The sequence below is a fragment of the Girardinichthys multiradiatus genome, chromosome 5, assembly GCF_021462225.1.
Source record: "Girardinichthys multiradiatus isolate DD_20200921_A chromosome 5, DD_fGirMul_XY1, whole genome shotgun sequence".
NCBI lineage: Eukaryota > Metazoa > Chordata > Actinopteri > Cyprinodontiformes > Goodeidae > Girardinichthys > Girardinichthys multiradiatus.
In genome coordinates, this window is record NC_061798.1 from 40,547,591 (window position 1) to 40,567,315 (window position 19,725).

A 19,725-nucleotide genomic window follows, 5' to 3' on the forward strand; every position below is an offset into this window, starting at 1 on the left:
AGAGCAGGTGAGTAAGGGATGACGTGGAATGCTGGAGAGAATCCATGAACGAGATGAATGATGCATGGAAATTTGTAGGATGATCGGTTTGAGGGATGAAGATGGAAGGAGAAACTGCTGGAGAAACCAGGCCGGGTAACGCAGCGGCGGGAGCCGGTAAAGAGGCAGGACTACCTCAGCGTTGCTTAGCAGGAGAAGTGTAGGAGTTCTTGATGCGCTTTCCACTTGCCCAGAGCTGAGACAAGGAAGAAATGAGCCATGAAGCGAGGCGAGTGCTCCTACGAGCGGTAGGGGAGGAAGGATTATGAGAGTCTGTTACGAACAGTGCGAGGAGGCGTCGGAGTCGTAGATGAGCTCAGCTGACTGGCGAGGATGAACACAGCTGATGGTCCTTTAGAAACAAGGCGTCGGAAAGTGATTGGATGGAGAATCAGATGGACAGGTTGCTGATTGGAAGGCCAGGAGACGCACAGAAGAGTCATTGGAAGGTGGAGGCGGTGAAGGTGAGTCTTTCGTTCTGAATTTTCGTTTAAACTCCATATATAAATATATATAACATTTTTATAGATTTTTTTTATGTGCTCTGTTCTTCCAAATAATTTTAAACATTGAAACTATTCCAGTGTTTTCAGCAGGTCTTTATGAATGACTTATTTCTTTGTGGAAATAGCAAATTGCAGAAATGATTACTAACAGTGTAACTAATGTAAGTTAAGTCTATATATATATATATATAAATCATGATGGGCCTGATCTGGATTTAAAAGACACTTATGAGTTTTTTCGAGAACAATTAATTTAATTTTGACCTGCCAACTATTTTCCTTGGTCCAGCCACACGACATACCGACCAACAAAATGTTAGCTGCTAATGGCTTCCAGTTCAGCAGTTACATGAATGAAACAACTCTTAAACATGCCTTTTCAGAAGCTACAAATGGTACGCTTACTTCAGTTTGTAAGAACATTGGAACCTGTCTTCTAGCGTTATATAATTAAGAAAGTCAGAGGAGAAAAGGTAGAAGTGAATTTATTTAAATGTTTCTTTATTGACTTACTTTAGATTAGGGGATAGTGGCGCTAATAGCATTAAATTCAAACACAAACTTTGAACTTTTCATGAACTTCTTTTACTTCTACCTACAGAGTAAAACTGGAATTCTGTGACGTATACATGCTGTAAAGTAGCTCAAATAGGAGAACAGATCTTGTAGAGTAAATAATTTGAGTAAATAATTTATTCAAATGATCTACATGCACCACCATCCTAGTGCAAAAAATACTAAACAGCGGATTCAAATAAAGATGCTACTGATATATCAGCTAACTCTGGGCCTCTTTGACCTGACTTTGCTGATTGACCTGGCTATAGTATGTAACTCCTCACTCTTCACTTTCCTTTTTTCCTAAATTTGAGCCCTCCTGAAGACAAACCTCAATTTATCGATAAATTATTATTTGTTATTAACTAGACATCTCACTAACTCATGTTCTGCACCTACTGAATGTTTAGGGTTGCGTGATGGCAGGATCCTCCCCCTGCAGTCATTAGATGAGATGCAAGGGACAATTTGTACAATTCACAAGATCATTACAAGGCCAACAGCAAGTAATAAGAAACAAAGAGAGATTTTTTCGACTGTGGAATGAGGTCAGGGTACCCAGAGTAAATGTACACATGGTCATTGTATTGTGTATGCCAATTGCATAGAAAGGCCCCAGCTGTAATTTGAAGCTGCAAAATTTTGAGGAAGAGCTCTTTATGCTATGACTAATATCCAACCTTACGTTTTATGTGCAGCCATGGAGGGGCCAACTGGTTGTACTGGACCAATCATAAGTCTGTCTGCCTGGCAGTCATTCATATAATTTGTGATAGCAAACCTAGGACCAGGTTTGCTGTTTCCCAGAGGTATCTAGAGTTGGTACTTGGAAAATTAAAACTGGCAATAGCAGTCCTTCCCTTCGGGAAATGTTTTGATGTGTGTTTTTGTTGACAAATAATCGAAAATCCTATACAGTATTCCCACATACAGCTCAGGGGTTTCACTGCACCCTTACAGTATACAGGTCCACACCATTGAAGAATTACTGTGAATAAAAACACTCGTAAAAACAAATGTAGTTATACATTGAGTCCTATAGCCACAGTTAGCAATACCCCTTTCTATAGATGGCCATGAAGTCTTGCCAGTTTGCATAAAATCCCTTGCTTGTAGTTTCCAAACACTGAAATTTGAAAGCTGCAATGTTTTTGCGATGCAAAATGATTATTTAATTGTACTTTAAAACTTGAATTAACAAAAGTTTATTTTTGTTTCCTGATTTATTATTGAAGCATGTCATCAGCATTTTATGTATGCAATAAAGATCTGATCAGTGTCAAAGTATCCATCCCCACATTAACCTGATGAGCATTGAGTTAACTAGATTATCGTATATCACCTGCATCACAGGATTAGTGTTCGGATGTGGATGTAAAGGTTCTGTGTTGTATTTTGAAATAATACCTCTAAACTCTGAATTTTTATTCATTTAACTGAATTTAAATGTGACTCTTAATCCTATTCTTTTCCCTTGTTGCATTTCATACAATATCATGTCCTATTTCTTCACAAAGCATAACTTAGGTAAGATTAAGTCATAAGCAGAGACTGAAATTCCTGCTCTGCTAGTGTTGAAGGAACCAGGTGTGTTTGATAACTGCACCATTTAACTGATTAATTGAATTTGTTCACGTTTTTGGTTTTAGCTTCTTTTTAATTCAACCTGTGGCTTGGATTTTTGAGAGATGCTTTTTTATATCAAACTGCTGATTGTGTTGAACAGCGTTGTGTCTCCTGAATTCAAATGCGAAACTGGTTTCTGCTGGGGTTGCTGTGGCGTATTTGGTATTACTGTTGCCTCAGTGCAAGATGGCCCAAATTTGGGGTTTTCTGTTTGGAGTTTGGATGTTCTCGCCATGCATGGATGGGTTTCCCCTTCCCATCGTCCAAAACATGCATTTAATGTTAACTGCTTACCTATAAATTGCCTTTAAGTTTGAGAATGTGTGCATACTGCATGGATGTCTATTTATTGTCTAATTCAGTCCTGTGATGGACTGCTGACCTGTCCATGGTGTACCCTGTCTCCTGCTGCATTCACAATTATAGACAGTGTCCAGCATTCCAGCAAGGATACACTAATGGTAGGTAATGGATGCATTGATGTTTCTGCCAATTCATCTAACAGATGTTGGCATAGTTGATTTAAATATTGAAATCTCACATAAAACATGGGTTTAGCCGATAAATGACCCTATAATAGCAACAAAAACTACATGAATTCCATCATTAAGTAAAATGAACGAATCTTAAAACTTAACATGAGGTCTTAACTCCATGTTCACCTGACACACGGTGTCAGTGTTGTGCTGGAGAACCTCAAGGACCTTTACACAACAATTGCTTGCCTGAACTGCATTACTGAGATTGTAAGTTTTTGCTCCACCCACATTTTTTCAAATCATGATCAGCAGGCATCATCATCACCATCTATCTATCTATCTATCTATCTATCTATCTATCTATCTATCTATCTATCTATCTATCTATCTATCTATCTATCTATCTATCTATCTATCTATCTATCTATCTATCTATCTATCTATCTATCTATCTATCTATCTATCTATCTATCTATCATTTCTTTAAAATTCAGTACTTTTACAGAGCATTTCTAAATGTACTACTATGTGACAGGTAGATGTTACATACTTTTTAAGTATTTCCTTTGTATTTTTCTTCTAAACAGATTTAATTTTTTTTTTTTTTTTTACCAAAATAAAATAGCTGATGTTAGAATTTAACAAATATTACCTTTATAAACTACAAAGCTCCAATCAAATTTGAATAATTTTAATAGGTAATATGTAATGCCCTCCAAACAGCAAATTCATCAGCTTTGGTGATATGTTTTACATATTAAAAAAGTCCTTGCTTCACTGATTCTGATTTGTTCTTTGCTCTCAGGTGTGATGTGCTGACAGGGCTTTTGTGTTTTTTACTGCCATGCTATGTTTTTTGTTTAAAAGATTCGCTCCTGTGCTGGGCTTCCATTAACATTAATGAGGGAAACAACCTCAAGCTGCTTCTGGAAGATAAAGCAAACAGCTGGTAGGTTTACATCCCCCTACTTCCTCTATAGGAGCAGTCGAAGCTGTTTAAGGAAAACAGCACATAGGTATTTTCTCTCTCTCTCGGCGGCTGGAAGAAACAGGACAGCCGTGTTGGTGCCAAGAAAGAGAAGGCGTAGACTTCCTCTTAACGTTTCCTTCGCTTTCAAACAAGCCAAGTTTGGTGCAAGCGTTGCTCTTAAATTAGGATATTTTTTTCTTTGTTTTGTGTTCCTGTTTTTGCTTTTACCAGCAGAGGAGATTTCTCTTTTTTCTAAGACATCTAAACTTCTGCAGACATGGACTGGGGAACAAACCTTTGGGTGAGTTGACAGCTGACAACCCTTCTGGGATCGTATTTGACAGAGAAAAAAACTTTACAACATCTCTTAAGTGTATGTTACCTGACTTTGTTTCCGAAACCACAATATGTGATGTTCTTTGATGTCGTGGAGCAGAATAAGCCTTTGCGGGACTCTTTCTTTACAGACTCCCGCAGACACGGAGATTTCGCAACTTCTGCATACCTCATCATTAGCAGGGGGAGTAAAATCACGGTTTATGGCTCCTTCTGCTGTCAGGAAGGCTCTTTACAGTGTTGTTGGTGTAGTTCACTAGACTTTTCGTTGTAACTCCTGTTTCTTCATTTGGTGTTTTAAATCAGAGATGTGCTTTCGTGACAACACCCCTCAGAAAGCCAAACATCAGTTGGAAAATGCAAGTGAAAGTGCCCCAGCTATGTGTTTCCAGGTAGCACTCAACAGGTTAGAAAAGTCCTATGTTACACATAACTTATTAACAACAGAGCCATCTATGTAGTGTAAAAAAGTATTTGCCGATTACAGATTTATTCGTTTGTTTGGGTTTTTTGTCACACTTCAATTTTTCAGATCACTTATAAGACTTAATATTAGATAAAGATAGCATATGCAAGTAAAAATCCAGTTTTATTTATTGAGGGCAAGAAAAAAAACAATTAGCCAAACCAACCTTGACCCTATGTGAAAATGTAATTGCCCCCATTGTTAAATCATGGATTGATTGTGAATAACTGCATTTTTGTTTTGGAAAGCAAAATTCAGTTACACCAGCCAAACCCATATCTAAGTACTGCTTGAACTATAAAAACAAGAAATCACTTAAATAGAAACCTGCCTGTCAACATAACGTTCGCTTCAAAATCTCAAAAACCAACATATTGTGCCAAAATCTGAAGAAATTCTTTAACACATTAGAAACAAAGTGATTGGAATCTATGAGTGTAAAAATGGCTTAAAAGCCATTTGTAAATCTGTCAGAATCCTCCAGCCAACCACAGTATCGCCCTTATTCATAAATATAGAAAACATGGAACAGTGGTGACCCTTCTCAGGAGTGGCCAGCCTACCAAAATAACTCCATGAGTGCATTGATGACTACTCCAGGAAGTCAAAAAAGAGCCCACAGCAACATCTAAAGCCCTGCAAGCCTCACTTGCCTCTGATAAGGTCAATGTTCAAGATTTAGCTGTTAGAAAGAAACTGGGCAAAATGGCATCCAGGGCCAAAACCACTGCTGACCAGACAGAACAAAAAACACCTGGCTCATACTAGCCAAAAAATGAAAATTCACACCTGCAGTTGGCACATTTTGCTTTCACACAGATTTTTTTAGATTGGACAAGACAAAGTCAGGCAGTTGCAACAGATTGTTTTGGCGGCAGTAGTGGTCCACTATTGCGCTGTTTGAGAAAAAGAAAGCACAAAGAAAGGTCCGTCTCACCTGGGTTTCTGTTGCTACTTTGGTGTTCAAATGTAGTTGTGCTCCTGCTCCTCATCACTACTCCACGTAAACCCACGAGACATTTTCAAACTCTTTTGCGTTCTTACTTTGTTTTTCCTCTACTTCTTCTTCTACTAAAATGCTCTTACATTACATTCTCTCTTCCGGCTTTTGGTACGCTGGCCTGGCGCTCCAGGGTCTGGAGAAACCATGCCGAGACCGGCAGTAACCCTGCTGGGGTACGGTTCTCTGGTCCATTTCAGGGTCCGGAATTGGTTTATACTGGCGTGATGCATGTGATGCGCTCCAGAAACTGTGTGAAAGCACTGTAAGACTATAAACATAGCTATCAATCTATTAAAACTTTTCGTTCAGTGATTAAAGCTAAGAAATTTGGTTTACTTATCTCTTGGGCTGGCTCAGGCATGCAAAAATTAAAAAACTTAAACTAAATATTTGACAGTTAAAGTTCTCTCTTCAATCGATAGGCTACAATGAGATTAATACATTACATTTTATTAAAAGAGTTATCACCTTTGCTTTATTCTCTATTAATTTTACCTCCATAAACTGGGTATTACAGTGCCTTACTCATTACCAAAAGACTGGGTGTGGCTGCTGGTTCATGTAGAATGGTGTGATTGTGTGTTCAATAACATTGGAGACTATCGCTTCATGATGATAACTAAAACAGTGTCACCTGCAGCATAGGTTTTATTTATAAAGATTTTGTTTAATCAGTGAATCATTTTTGTGATTGAAAAAAAGGAGAGACATTGAGAGAAGATTCATCATAGTTATCCAAAACTCTCATAAATTGTTAAAGTAGTTCGATATAATTCAATTCAATTTAAAGATACTTTATTGATCCCCGAGGGGAAATTAGAATTCCAGTACAACCCATCCAAACAGACATCATGACACAAGACAAGGGGGGGGGATGGGTCACCGAGGCTTTGCTGCCCACTCACAGGCGCTGCTCTTGCTAGATGAGAAAAGAGGCCACATTAGGTAAGTAGAGGGAAAATATCATATTTCACACTTTATCCTTAGCAGGATACAGTTTGAGATTGCAAAAAATAGTCTGGTCCTGTAATGACATTGAGTAATTTTTTCTAGCTGTGATTATTTGTAACCTGTATATGAACCTTTTATATATCAAGTTAAAATAGATACATGTTTTACTAGCGACACTTTTATTTAAAATCAATTAAAGTCACTATAGAATAACATGTCAAGGTCAGTTTGTTATTTGGCCGCAACGAAATACAGTTTTATATGTGCAAAGATATCAGGAGAAAACAAAACGGATGTAAATAAGCTGACAAAGGCTAGGTAACAAATGCTGAGTTTAACATGTTCAGTGCGCTTCCTGTACATTTTTAAGTGAAAAAATACACAATTACATAGTACCTTTAAATAGTTGGATAAACTTGTGAAATAAACTTGTGGACCAATACTAATTTCTAAAAGTTTTCATTCTTCCAGTGAATTTCGTTTAATGTTAAGATTTGTCATACCTAAAATTGTAACGATTTACCAATTTAAAAGTAAAACTTTCCTCAAAAAGTGCTTCATTAAACATTCATTACATCTAAGGTGCTTTGATCTGCAGGGTTGCCTTTTTGTAAAGCATTAAATGTATTTAGGCCACATAAGGTCTTACAAACTATCAATCAAAGTCCAACTTTTTAAATCATAAATGACAAATGTTTGTCTGCTTTTAAAATACATTTTTACTGTACTCCATGTATTAATTATGTTATAGTTTAAGTAAAATTTACCTCCATCTTTAGTAGAAAAAATAAATTACATCTTAAATTACCAGATTACACCTTGATTATGCGTTTTTTAGCTCTTCTCAGCCAGCTCACTGTAGTTTTAGTTTCAGTTTGGAAACAGTTAGAACCTATAGATAAAAACATAACTGAAACCCAATTATAAATCGAAACAAATTTTCTTTTTTATCAAGAAAACCCACAATATAGGTCATGTCAAGTTTCTGAAGGACTGACTTTACATGTGTTGGAGAACTAATGATTAGTATGTCACTATTAGTACCATCCTGCAACAGTTCCTGACAACAGGGCTGTTTGCATGTTTTTAGTCTAAGCATAACTCCTATATTTTCAGAGCTCATCAAGGTCAGCTGAGAGGGAAAAGAGCCATTTACTAAATTATTCTCTATTTTATATATCATGATTTGCAATTTTTATATTGTAGTTCATGGATTTGCGATCTACTTATTGCATATGATCAAGATGAGGTGCCGGCGTGTTTAACTAGCATGAACCACTCTAACCTGTGGAAGGTCATTTGTGTGCCGTTATCTTCAAACAATCAATGGTTTGAAGCGTTTTCTTGACACATGTTTATTATTGGGTCAATTAGCTTGAAACTTTCTACTCTTCTAGGATGTACTTTCTTTGCTTGTTAATTCATCCCCCTCATTGTAAAAACCTCAAAACAAACATTATATTTTTGTTAGCTTCTATCTGGAGCATTAGCCCAAACTTATTTTCTTGTCTTGTTAGTTCTCTAACATTCTCTTCCATTGATCTACCTGTTCAGTGTTGATGAGGAGGATTGTAATTTAACTTTTTCTCTAGGGATTAATTAAATGCTTCTTAAGCTGTTGTCACCTTCCTTCTCCTTGGCCTTGGTGTTGTGTTTAGATTTCAAACAATGACAGGAGCAATTATAACATCTGAGTGTTTGTCAGACCTGTTTCTTGATTATGTATGACAGTTCAGGCCAGAGGTTTACATACCCACACATTTACACATACACAAATCATCAGAAATTTCATTTTAACTTTCGTCATTTAACATTTCAACAATTCAAAATCAACAATTAAAATAATTAAAGAAACCAGGCTAACATTTAAACATACAGGTTTGCACACACCCTAGCAAATATTTGGATAAATGTCCCGTAACAAGTTACCCCTCAAATATTTGCTTTTTGCAGCCATCACTACGCGTCTGGTCAGTAGCAGCTGGTACTGTAAACAAAGCATGGCCAGTAGAAAGCGATCGAAAGTATGGCTCCAATTTTCAAAATGCGATGCAGATTTTGCTCGCAGAAATATTTGTGATGCAAAGTGTAAGGCCAGCGGCGGGAATACTTCTATTTTGAGGAAGCACCTGGTTAAGCACAAGATTTTTCTCAAGGCTGAAGAGTGCACAATTTTGGTCATCTGCAGACAGCAACTTGGGAGAAGAAATGTTTGAAACAACTAAGATGTTACAATACAAACAGCTGGATGTTGTTTTGATATATTCGTTAAAGTTTATATATTGAGAAATAAACATGTAAAATTTAACATTTATTACCATATAAATACACACAAAAGTACCAAAAAGTAGTACAGTTGAATACAGATACCGATTCCCAGGTACCAGGCATCAGCACCGTATCTGTTCAAATGTGAAAAGTACCCATCCCTAGTGGCTGAGAAATTCAGTCGTTGTGTTGTCTGGCCATAAAACCATTCTCCCAAAGGCATTTGGGCATCAATTGAAGGTGTCAGTTTTGGAATATGGTCTTTTGCCAGTCTTTCAGTCTATGATGAATGGTCCATCAGTTTCCAGTTCATGGCAGGCCTGAGCCTTGATGATTCCTGGTAAGTTTATAAACTATGCCTAAAAGCAAGGTCCATGGCAAGAAAGCAACCAAATCAACTCCAATTATCGAAAACCAATTATACCAGGTAGGTTGCTCAAATATCCAGCCTGATTATTACAGAAGCGTATTGGTGGTCAAGGTGCAATTAAATTAAATTAAAATCAATTCAGTTCAAGTCAGTTCAATTTACAACAAATGTAATCTCAATGCACTGTGCAAGACAAACAGATCCAAATTAGATCTAGAAATAAACAGTCAATTTCCTTCTGAACAATTCCCTTTTACCGGAAGAACTCTCCTTCAGAACCGAATGGGGATTTAAGATGAAACAAAACATAAAAATAAAGAACCACTGGTTCACAAATACTTTCTATATTTAAGAAAATACAGATTAAAGAGATGCAGCTTGCACCTCTTTATAGGATAATATAAAGGGGGTATATGTTTATATTTGAACCTATATTTATAATTTTGACCAAATAGTGTTTTTAGAAGTCCTTTCGTCTATTGGCAACTGAATGTTCCATGACTCTGATTTTGCCCCGATATCTTGGCAATGTCGAGGCCGCTGCCTCTGAACAACTTAGGGTTAAATCTTCCTTTTGGCCAGTTTTTCATGAGAAATAGAAGCTGCCTGATAGATATTCACACTTAATATAAGTTGTTGATTTTTTTGGGGCTATTCCCTCCCTCATCACACAAATACACATCACCTGATATGCCTAGTTTCAAAAAACATTTAAGTTTATACAGCTTGGAGTTAGCAAATATCTGGAGGGAGTTTTTAATGTATGGTTCTACCTGTTTGAGCACATTGCTATACTGACAAAAGCTAAGAGAATTTACTAAACACTTTTACAACCAGCTGGGAGAACCAGTCTTGCCGTTGAAGTTTATATTATGATTGAGATGAGGTGGAATAAGCTGGGATCAGAAACATTTCTGCTGCTGCCAGTATTCTGTCATTACACGGACTGGGACGGGTCAAACTGGTTCCAGGTTTTGCAGCAGCCCCAGAGACGGTCAGTCACAGGGTGGAGGTAGACTGAGCTAATGGTTGTCTCATTTCTAATCTCTGTCTCAGAATCAATATTTTCTCCATGCAGATGTCTTAAAGTAAAGTTACAGGGTGTTCTTACACAGGGGTGATATATCTGAGATACTTTCCGAATTAATCACTCCCATCAACACAAAGCTTTTGCTTTGCTTTTCTTCTCAGCCATCTGATTTCCCTGATTGCTTTCCTTCCTGGTGCAAACATGCCGCTCCATTGTCCTTCTATGTTCTCTAGTCCTATTCTTTTCTCCTTCAGTGCATTTTCCCAGCTTTCCCATATCCAGACATATCCATTAACTGTGTTAATGTATGATCTCCATTTATTCTCTCCTTTTGGACACCTCAGTATCTCTCTTTAAGCTCCACTAAACCAAAAAAGTTTTTTTAAAATGTTTTCTTTTTTCACACACAACAAAAACAAGGGAACCACCCTGAATCTACGTGTCAGTCTTTATGTGTGCAGACAACTCAGTTTTGTGGAGGTTTGTTTTTCAGAGAACCATTGAGTGTGTGTTAACCAGCACTGCAGGGATAAAAGCCAGAGGGTGCAGTGAGAACAAATGCTACCTGTCCAACAGGTTTCTGTGTTTTCAGTACATGAATGTGTGTAAATACTGAGTTGAAGGCTGATAGGAGAGAACTGTATATGCTTTTTTTTTGGCCCTGTACTATTGCACCTTTGCATTGTGTTTATTTGCACACAGAAGGTTTGTCTTAGGTTCTTAATATCTTTTGCTGCCTGATTAGAAAAAAACAAAAAGGACTGACAATAAATTTGCTTTGTTGTCTATAAAAGAAAGCATTGCATGTATCTACTAAAATAATCTAACCAGCCTAGTAATTTTCTCTGAAATAAACAGTAATAACTGACTAATGTGTCACTGTTAAGCATATTACTGACTTCCTCAGGGACCAGCTGTTTGCTAAACATGTTAGCCTAATGGTGTGTCACGACAGAGGTATGTAATTGCTCTGGGCTTTTCCTCTTAGGACCAGAATGACGTCATCGACAAGCACACTCAGGCTGGCCTTGACCTGCTGGAGCGTTACATAAAGTTTGTAAAGGAGCGGACAGAGATAGAACAGAACTACGCCAAGCAGCTGAGGTGTGCTACATGTTTTTTTCCCCCTCATTCCTTATGTACAGTGTATTGCAAAAGTATTCAGTCCTCCTTGAACATCCTCTAATTTTGTCACATCACCAACTTAAAACTTCAATGTAATTTAAACTAATTTTATGTGAGAGGCCAGTACAAAGCAAGGTATAACTGTGATCGGAAGGAAAAGGATTCATGGCTTTCAATTTTTTAAATTAAAAAATCGGAAAAGTGTGCATATATCCATCCCCTGAATTTGATACCACTAAATAAAACTGAGTCCAACTAATAACCTTTAAAAGTCACATAATTTTTAAGGCAGCTGTTCTGTTATTAGAGAACATTATTTAAAAAAATGACCAAGAAAAAAACACAAACAAAGGTCAGGGATAAAACATTTTTAAAGTTTTAAAGAAGGGTCAGACGTTAAAACAATATCCCAAGCTTAAACATCTCTCTATCTGTTAAAAAAAGAGTATGAAACAACTGCAAACCTTGCAAGATATAGCAGTCCACCTTAACTGATAGGCTGGGCTAGGAGAACTTTAATCAGAGAAGCAACCAAGAGACTCATGATGGTTCTGGAGAAACTGCAGAGATCCACAGCTCTGGTGGGAGAATCTGGTGGTAGACAGGACAACTATTGATCATGCACTTTACCAATCTGGCCTTTATATAAAAGTAGCAAGAAAAGATGTTGTTGAAAGAAAGCCACAAGATATTCTGTTTGTTGTTTTCTACAAGTCATGTACATGACACAGCAAACTTGTGGAAGAAGGTGCTCTCGAAATCAAATTAAATTGCCTACATTCAAAACCCCTAGAAAACCCCCAGAAAACTAACACTTCATATGACCCTGAACATCATGGTAGCAGCATCATACTGTGGGAATGTTTTTTTTTTAGCAGGAGCAAGGAACTAGGTCAGATATTATTAGAAGATGGATGAAGCTAAATACAAGGCAATACTGGATGGAAACATGTAAAAGGCTGCAAAAACTTGAGTCTGGGGTGGAGGTTCACGTACTAGCAAGAGAAGGGCCCTAAACATACAGGTAGAGCCACAGTGAAATGGTTTAGATCAAAGCATATTGAAGTGTTAAATGGCCTAGTCAAAGTCCAAACTTAAATTCAACTGAGAATCCGTAGCAAGACATGAAAATGTATGTCCACAGACCGTTTCTATCTGATCTGTCTGGGTTTTGCTATACTGTAGACTAGGCAAAATGTTTATCGCCCTTTTCTCCCCAAAACATTTTAACTGAATTTGCAGCAATAAGGGTTCTACAAAGTAACAATCACGTGGATGATTACAAATGTAGGCCACACCTTTCAGATTTTTATTTGTGAAACATTTTGAAAACTAAGCTTCTTTTTTTTCCACTTTACAAATATGCACCCCTTTGTGTTGGTCTGTCATCAAATCCCAGTAAAGTTCAGAGAAATTTGAGGCTGCAACATGACAATTCTTGGCTAAGTTAAAGGGGATGAACAACTGTGCAAACAACCAGCACCGTCAGTGAAGTGGTACTTTTATACTGGCATGTGAAGTTCAATTTTGTTCTTTTACGTCTTTAACAGGAATATGACAAAAAGGTACTCCAAACGAGGAAGCAAAGAAGAGCAGGAGTGCAAGTAAGTAAACTGTGAAAATGAGCCACTTATTGAAAACCTCCATAGTTCTGGCTTTCTTTTCTTACACTTGACATCACATTGATTTGGAAACAACTTGATGGTACTTTTTTTCCTTTTTTGCAACTGTGATTAATTGTTACTGGCACACTTCCACTTGTAAAATAGGAAACCCATAAAAGGGCTATAAATGGCTACATAACTAAATGCCAAAATACTGATAATAAACCTCCATACCAATAAGCTTGTAAGGCAGAGGGTGTGTGTTTTTAGGGAAAATTGCAATTTTAGATGATTTCAGTTACCCTAGCATTTAAATATCCTCTGAAGATGATTGTATATTTAGCTGGCATCAACCCAAATTAGTCATACAGCATTTTTGTCAAGAAGTGCTGGCATTTACAACAAATGGAAGTAATTATGTAATTTCCAAAGCACATATCTCATAATTATGTGTATCTGTTTGGGAGGGAGTCAAAGTTTTTGCGCTTCCTTCTTAAAAAGAGTCCTAGGTGGTTTGGGCATCTGGGAAGGTGTTTTGGATACAAACCTCTGGGCTGACTCAGATATTGCTGAACAGATTCTATGTAGCAGCCACTTTGGGAACGCCTTGTTATCCCCCGAAAGAGCTGGAAAAAGCAGCTGGTGATATGGAGCCCTGGAAATTTGTTTCTCAGAGTTGCTGTATGTGCAGTTTGGTCTTAGATAAAGAGCAAATAGATAGGTAGTTAGTGTAATAATTGATTTATATATATTGTAAGTTTGTTAACATCCATGGCTGTAATATGTACAGTGCCCCTGGTAAAGATGTGTTAAAAGCAGTAAAATAATTGTATCTTTTATTGCAGTAGCAAAAACTCTCATAAGCATTTTCAGAAAATTCCTACCTTTAATTTGAAAATATTGTTTCTCAGGGGGAAAAAGTTCCCTTTTAAGATTGTTTTTACTGTATTGTCAAAGAACATGACAACATTGTCCCACGACTGGGCTTCACAAAAATAATTTTAGGTACAATAATAAGAAAAATAAAATAAAAGGCAGAGGTTTGTATCCTATTTGAAAAAGTCTAATTGGCCGCCATTGTCTTTAAAAACTGGAGACTTCAACTGGAGTTGTACTGTCAACCGCTCCTTAGTGTAGACTTTCTACCTTTCTGTATCTATTGTGCAATTGTTAGGCTTCAACCAACAAACCTTTATCATTTTCCTTGCAATCATTAACAGAAGGTGATTTATGATCCTCAGGGAACTTGTCCAGGGAAGATATCTAATAAAGATTGTTTTTGTTTTTTTTACAAAATCACAATTACTTTATAACAGATGTAAATTAAGCCTTTTTGTGATTCATGCTATACTTTTTTAAAGTTTTAAGAACTTTTGAGTTGTAATCCATTACTATTTATATGGTGTATATACGTATATATGACATGAAACACAGGGCAAGATCTCCTAGTTTACTTTCAAAATGCAAAAGTCAAGAAAACATGGGATTTAAGTAAGACAAATGTGTGTTGATCTTCAGAAATTAGGTAATAGGAAAAATGGCTAAACTTGCTACAGTCTACTGTCTTATCAGTGGCAATAATTACAGAGTTTACATTAACTGGGACTGTGAACAACAAGGTTTGGTGAAGACCCAAGTTTATCTTGCCACGTGGGAAAGGGAATAAAAAAATCTCCAAAGCTTACTGCAGCAAAGAGTGGTATCTAGAGATCTCCTTCCCACTCAAAACATTTTTTAGGGGTTATTTGCACATTTGTACCAAGGGTGCCAATAATCAGAGGATGCTGTAGATACAGGTAAAGAAAGATAGATCAGACCTAATAAAGCTCTCCTGAAAACTTGGATAAATGTTGAGACTGGCTTCTGACTAAAAAAGCCAGTCTCAACAAGGTGTACCATGTCCATCGTAACCGAGTCTAGCGGTCTCAATGTATCCCATGGTATATATAAAAATCTAAATGTTCTAAATCTTCAAAGTCTGTTCTTCTGATGTTTTGTTGTACAATATACTATATATTAGTGTCATTACCATGAAGGTTTGGTGAAAGATACAGCAGGCTGTTAACATTGTCCAGTGTAGAGGTAGAGCATGCTCACCATATACACCCTACCCTCTCTGCCAATTTCCTGTCTTTATACTGTCAAATAAAGGCCACTGGTGCCATGAAATGTAAAAAAAAAAAAAAAAAACATTGTCCATTGTAAGTTTGTTTTCTTAATTAGGACATATTTTTTTGATTACAGTATCCCACCAACAAATTATGTTAGGTGTAACTCCAAAGTACTAGTTGTACTGTTTTTGGTATATTTCTCCTTTTCTAACGTTTCCCCTTTACTTGTAGATTCAGCAATCATGCATCCTTCCAGGAGATCCTGAACGAGCTGGGTGATTACGCAGGACAACGGGAGCTCATTGCTGAGAATATGACGGCCAACATCTCTGATAAACTTACCAAATACCTACAGGACCTCAAACAGGAACGCAAAACAGTGAGGAAGGGAAGGAGGGAGGGATGGTAGAACATGGAAGTTTGACAGATTACAGATTGCTGGAGTATACAGTGTTATCATCCAAATCTGCACCAGATTTATTGTGACTTCTTTGTTTTCAGCACCTATCTGATGTGAAGAAGGCCCAGCAGAATCTAGAAAGCAGCTTTAAACACCTAGAAATTGTGAGTCAAATGTTGATTATTTTCTGACTGTTTTTGGAATCGAGCTCCTAAATCATCTCATGTTAAATATTATAAAACACGTTCTATTTCTGCTGACACATTATTTTACAGGCTCCTAAACTGTAACAAGTGCATCTTAACATTGTCCTGTTTTTTCCCTGAATAAAATAAATTCAGTTAGAGTTTGTCTAAGAGAAAAATTTGCTAAATTTTGAAACAGACATAGTTTTTTTAGGTAACTTTGAAGACCACGAAGTATCTGTTCTTCATTAATTTTCTGTTTTGTAAATGTAGATGTAAAATGGTACTAAATTTAATGAACAAATTATTCAGTTTTTCCTTATACAGGTCCTTCTCAAAATATTAGCATATTGTGATAAAGTTCATTATTTTCCATAATGTCATGATGAAAATTTAACATTCATATATTTTAGATTAATTGCACACTAACTGAAATATTTCAGGTCTTTTATTGTCTTAATATGGATGATTTTGGCATACAGCTCATGAAAACCCAAAATTCCTATCTCACAAAATTAGCATATCATTAAAAGGGTCTCTAAACGAGCTATGAACCTAATCATCTGAATCAACGAGTTAACTCTAAACACCTGCAAAAGATTCCTGAGGCCTTTAAAACTCCCAGCCTGGTTCATCACTCAAAACCCCAATCATGGGTAAGACTGCTGACCTGACTGCTGTCCAGAAGGCCACTATTGACACCCTCAAGCAAGAGGGTAAGACACAGAAAGAAATTTCTGAACGAATGGGCTGTTCCCAGAGTGCTGTATCAAGGCACCTCAGTGGGAAGTCTGTGGGAAGGAAAAAGTGTGGCAGAAAACGCTGCACAACGAGAAGAGGTGACCGGACACTGAGGAAGATTGTGGAGAAGGGCCGATTCCAGACCTTGGGGGACCTGCGGAAGCAGTGGACTGAGTCTGGAGTAGAAACATCCAGAGCCACCGTGCACAGGCGTGTGCAGGAAATGGGCTACAGGTGCCGCATTCCCCAGGTCAAGCCACTTTTGAACCAGAAACAGCGGCAGAAGCGCCTGACCTGGGCTACAGAGAAACAGCACTGGACTGTTGCTCAGTGGTCCAAAGTACTTTTTTCGGATGAAAGCAAATTCTGCATGTCATTCGGAAATCAAGGTACCAGAGTCTGGAGGAAGACTGGGGAGAAGGAAATGCCAAAATGCCAGAAGTCCAGTGTCAAGTACCCACAGTCAGTGATGGTCTGGGGTGCCATGTCAGCTGCTGGTGTTGGTCCACTGTGTTTTATCAAGGGCAGGATCAATGCAGCTAGCTATCAGGAGATTTTGGAGCACTTCATGCTTCCATCTGCTGAAAAGCTTTATGGAGATGAAGATTTCATTTTTCAGCACGACCTGGCACCTGCTCACAGTGCCAAAACCACTGGTAAATGGTTTACTGACCATGGTATCACTGTGCTCAATTGGCCTGCCAACTCTCCTGACCTGAACCCCATAGAGAATCTGTGGGATATTGTGAAGAGAACGTTGAGAGACTCAAGACCCAACACTCTGGATGAGCTAAAGGCCGCTATCGAAGCATCCTGGGCCTCCATAAGACCTCAGCAGTGCCACAGGCTGATTGCCTCCATGCCACGCCGCATTGAAGCATTCATTTCTGCAAAAGGATTCCCGACCAAGTATTGAGTGCATAACTGTACATGATTATTTGAAGGTTGACGTTTTTTGTATTAAAAACACTTTTCTTTTATTGGTCGGATGAAATATGCTAATTTTGTGAGATAGGAATTTTGGGTTTTCATGAGCTGTATGCCAAAATCATCCGTATTAAGACAATAAAAGACCTGAAATATTTCAGTTAGTGTGCAATGAATCTAAAATATATGAATGTTAAATTTTCATCATGACATTATGGAAAATAATGAACTTTATCACAATATGCTAATATTTTGAGAAGGACCTGTAGATTAGTTAGCTACTTCTTAAAGAGCTCTTTAACTTTTTTTAAATGTTACTTATAAAAGCCGAATGTTTGACTGCTATTGTATATATTTTCAGCCTTATAATTAAGCTGAAAAGTTAATACTTTTCTATCATTTAAAAGTAAAAGATGAAGTCGCCCCCTGGAGTTTCCCTTTGAACAAACACATTTAAAATGTTTCTGACTTTTATGTAAAAACGATCTCCTACACAATACATGGCTGCAAAGAGGGATTAGAAAGTTTGCTGAATCCCTGTTTAACAAAGAAAGTTGCTAACATAATTCAACAGGTTTACAATGAACTTTTTACTTTTTTACCTCTCTGACTTTTAGTCTTAAAGTCCTTTAAGTTTTGTTTTCCAGAGACAATCAACAGTGATTGAACAGATTTTTAGCAACTCAAAGAATAAATATCTATCAAGTTTCAAGGACAAAAAAAAAAAACTGTTGCTTTTAAAAACAATGCTTTTAGTTTTATTTTAGTATGTAATATAAACTAAAGTAATTTTTGGGATAGACAGAAATATGAGAAAGATAAAACAAATAGAAGAACTCCCTGAGCATCATTCAGTTTTTTCCTGCTGGAAAATGAACCTCCTCTCCAGCGTTTTGCTGCCTCCAACAGGCTTTCTTACAGCATTAGCGTGTATCTACCTCCATCAGTCTTGCTATAAGCTCTGACCAACGCACCTGTTGAAGAAAAGCATCCTCACAACATGATGCTGCCACCATCATGTTTCACAGTGGTGATGGTGTGTTGAGGGAGATGTGCTGTGTTGTCTTCCCATCACACAAGATGTTTTACATGTAGGTCAAAAGGTTACACATTTAGGTCTCCAGAGCACCTTCTTCCACTTGTTTCCCGTCTCCCCGATACGTTTTGTGTCAAATTACAAACTGTTGTGCTCCTTGTGCTACATGATGTTGTTTGTTGCACACAAATGGACTTTAATTTTCTAATTAGGCAACTTTTGAAGGGAATCGGTTCTATTAGATTTTCTTTAGGTGTATTGCATCAAAGAGGGCTAACGCATATGTCCGCCACATTTTTAGATTTGTATTTGTAAAACAATGTTAAATAATTGTTCTCCCACTTTAGCGTTCTGTACTAGTTTGTGTTGGTCTAACACATCCCAGTAAAATACATTGAGGTTTCTAGTTGTATTGAGACAAAATGGGGTATTATTTTTGTGGGTGGTGTCATATGCAGACAGAAATTAATGCTGTCTAAATAACAAGATATCACTGAAGATAACTGAGAGATTATATTTCTGTTTGTTTTTGTTTAATGTGACATATTTTCACATGTAACCATAGATGCTGGGAAGTGTGACGTAAAGCTTTTCATTATTTTTCCTGTGATAACGGTTAGCCTGTGACAAATTTGACCAGAGGAGAACATACCAATCGTAATCTTTTGCCTAATTTGTTAAGTTAGTTCTAATTCTCTGACTTTTGTTTTGTTGATAATGCTGCTGCTGAAGTGTAATATGTTTGTGTGTGTTCTTGCCTGCAGAGTAAAAAGCGCTTTGCCAAGGAGTGGGCGGAGGCTGACAAGGCCACACAACAAGCAGATAAATTGGAGAGCGACAATAATAACTCCAAAATTGATGTTGATAAAGTAAACACTTGATCACATTGACGGTTGAACACTTGTAAACAAAGTGATTTACCTGTACCTGTCTTACTTCCTCGAATTCTCCTTTGCATTTGTATTTAATCTTCCATTGTCTTTATTTTTCTCTT

At 37.3% G+C, this 19,725-nt stretch overlaps 1 protein-coding gene across 1 annotated transcript in view; it reads left to right on the forward strand.

Annotated features, from left to right (window-relative positions):
• Nucleotides 1-4,023: 4,023 nt before the first annotated feature.
• Nucleotides 4,024-19,725, forward strand: part of LOC124868644 (cdc42-interacting protein 4 homolog) — a 29,102-nt gene continuing 13,400 nt past the window's right edge. The window contains exons 1-6 of the mRNA XM_047366115.1: nt 4,024-4,479; nt 11,591-11,706; nt 13,278-13,331; nt 15,674-15,821; nt 15,944-16,006; nt 19,496-19,600. Coding sequence (XP_047222071.1) covers nt 4,456-4,479; nt 11,591-11,706; nt 13,278-13,331; nt 15,674-15,821; nt 15,944-16,006; nt 19,496-19,600 — 510 coding nt within the window. The 5' untranslated portion in view covers nt 4,024-4,455. The remainder of the gene's footprint in view (nt 4,480-11,590; nt 11,707-13,277; nt 13,332-15,673; nt 15,822-15,943; nt 16,007-19,495; nt 19,601-19,725) is intronic.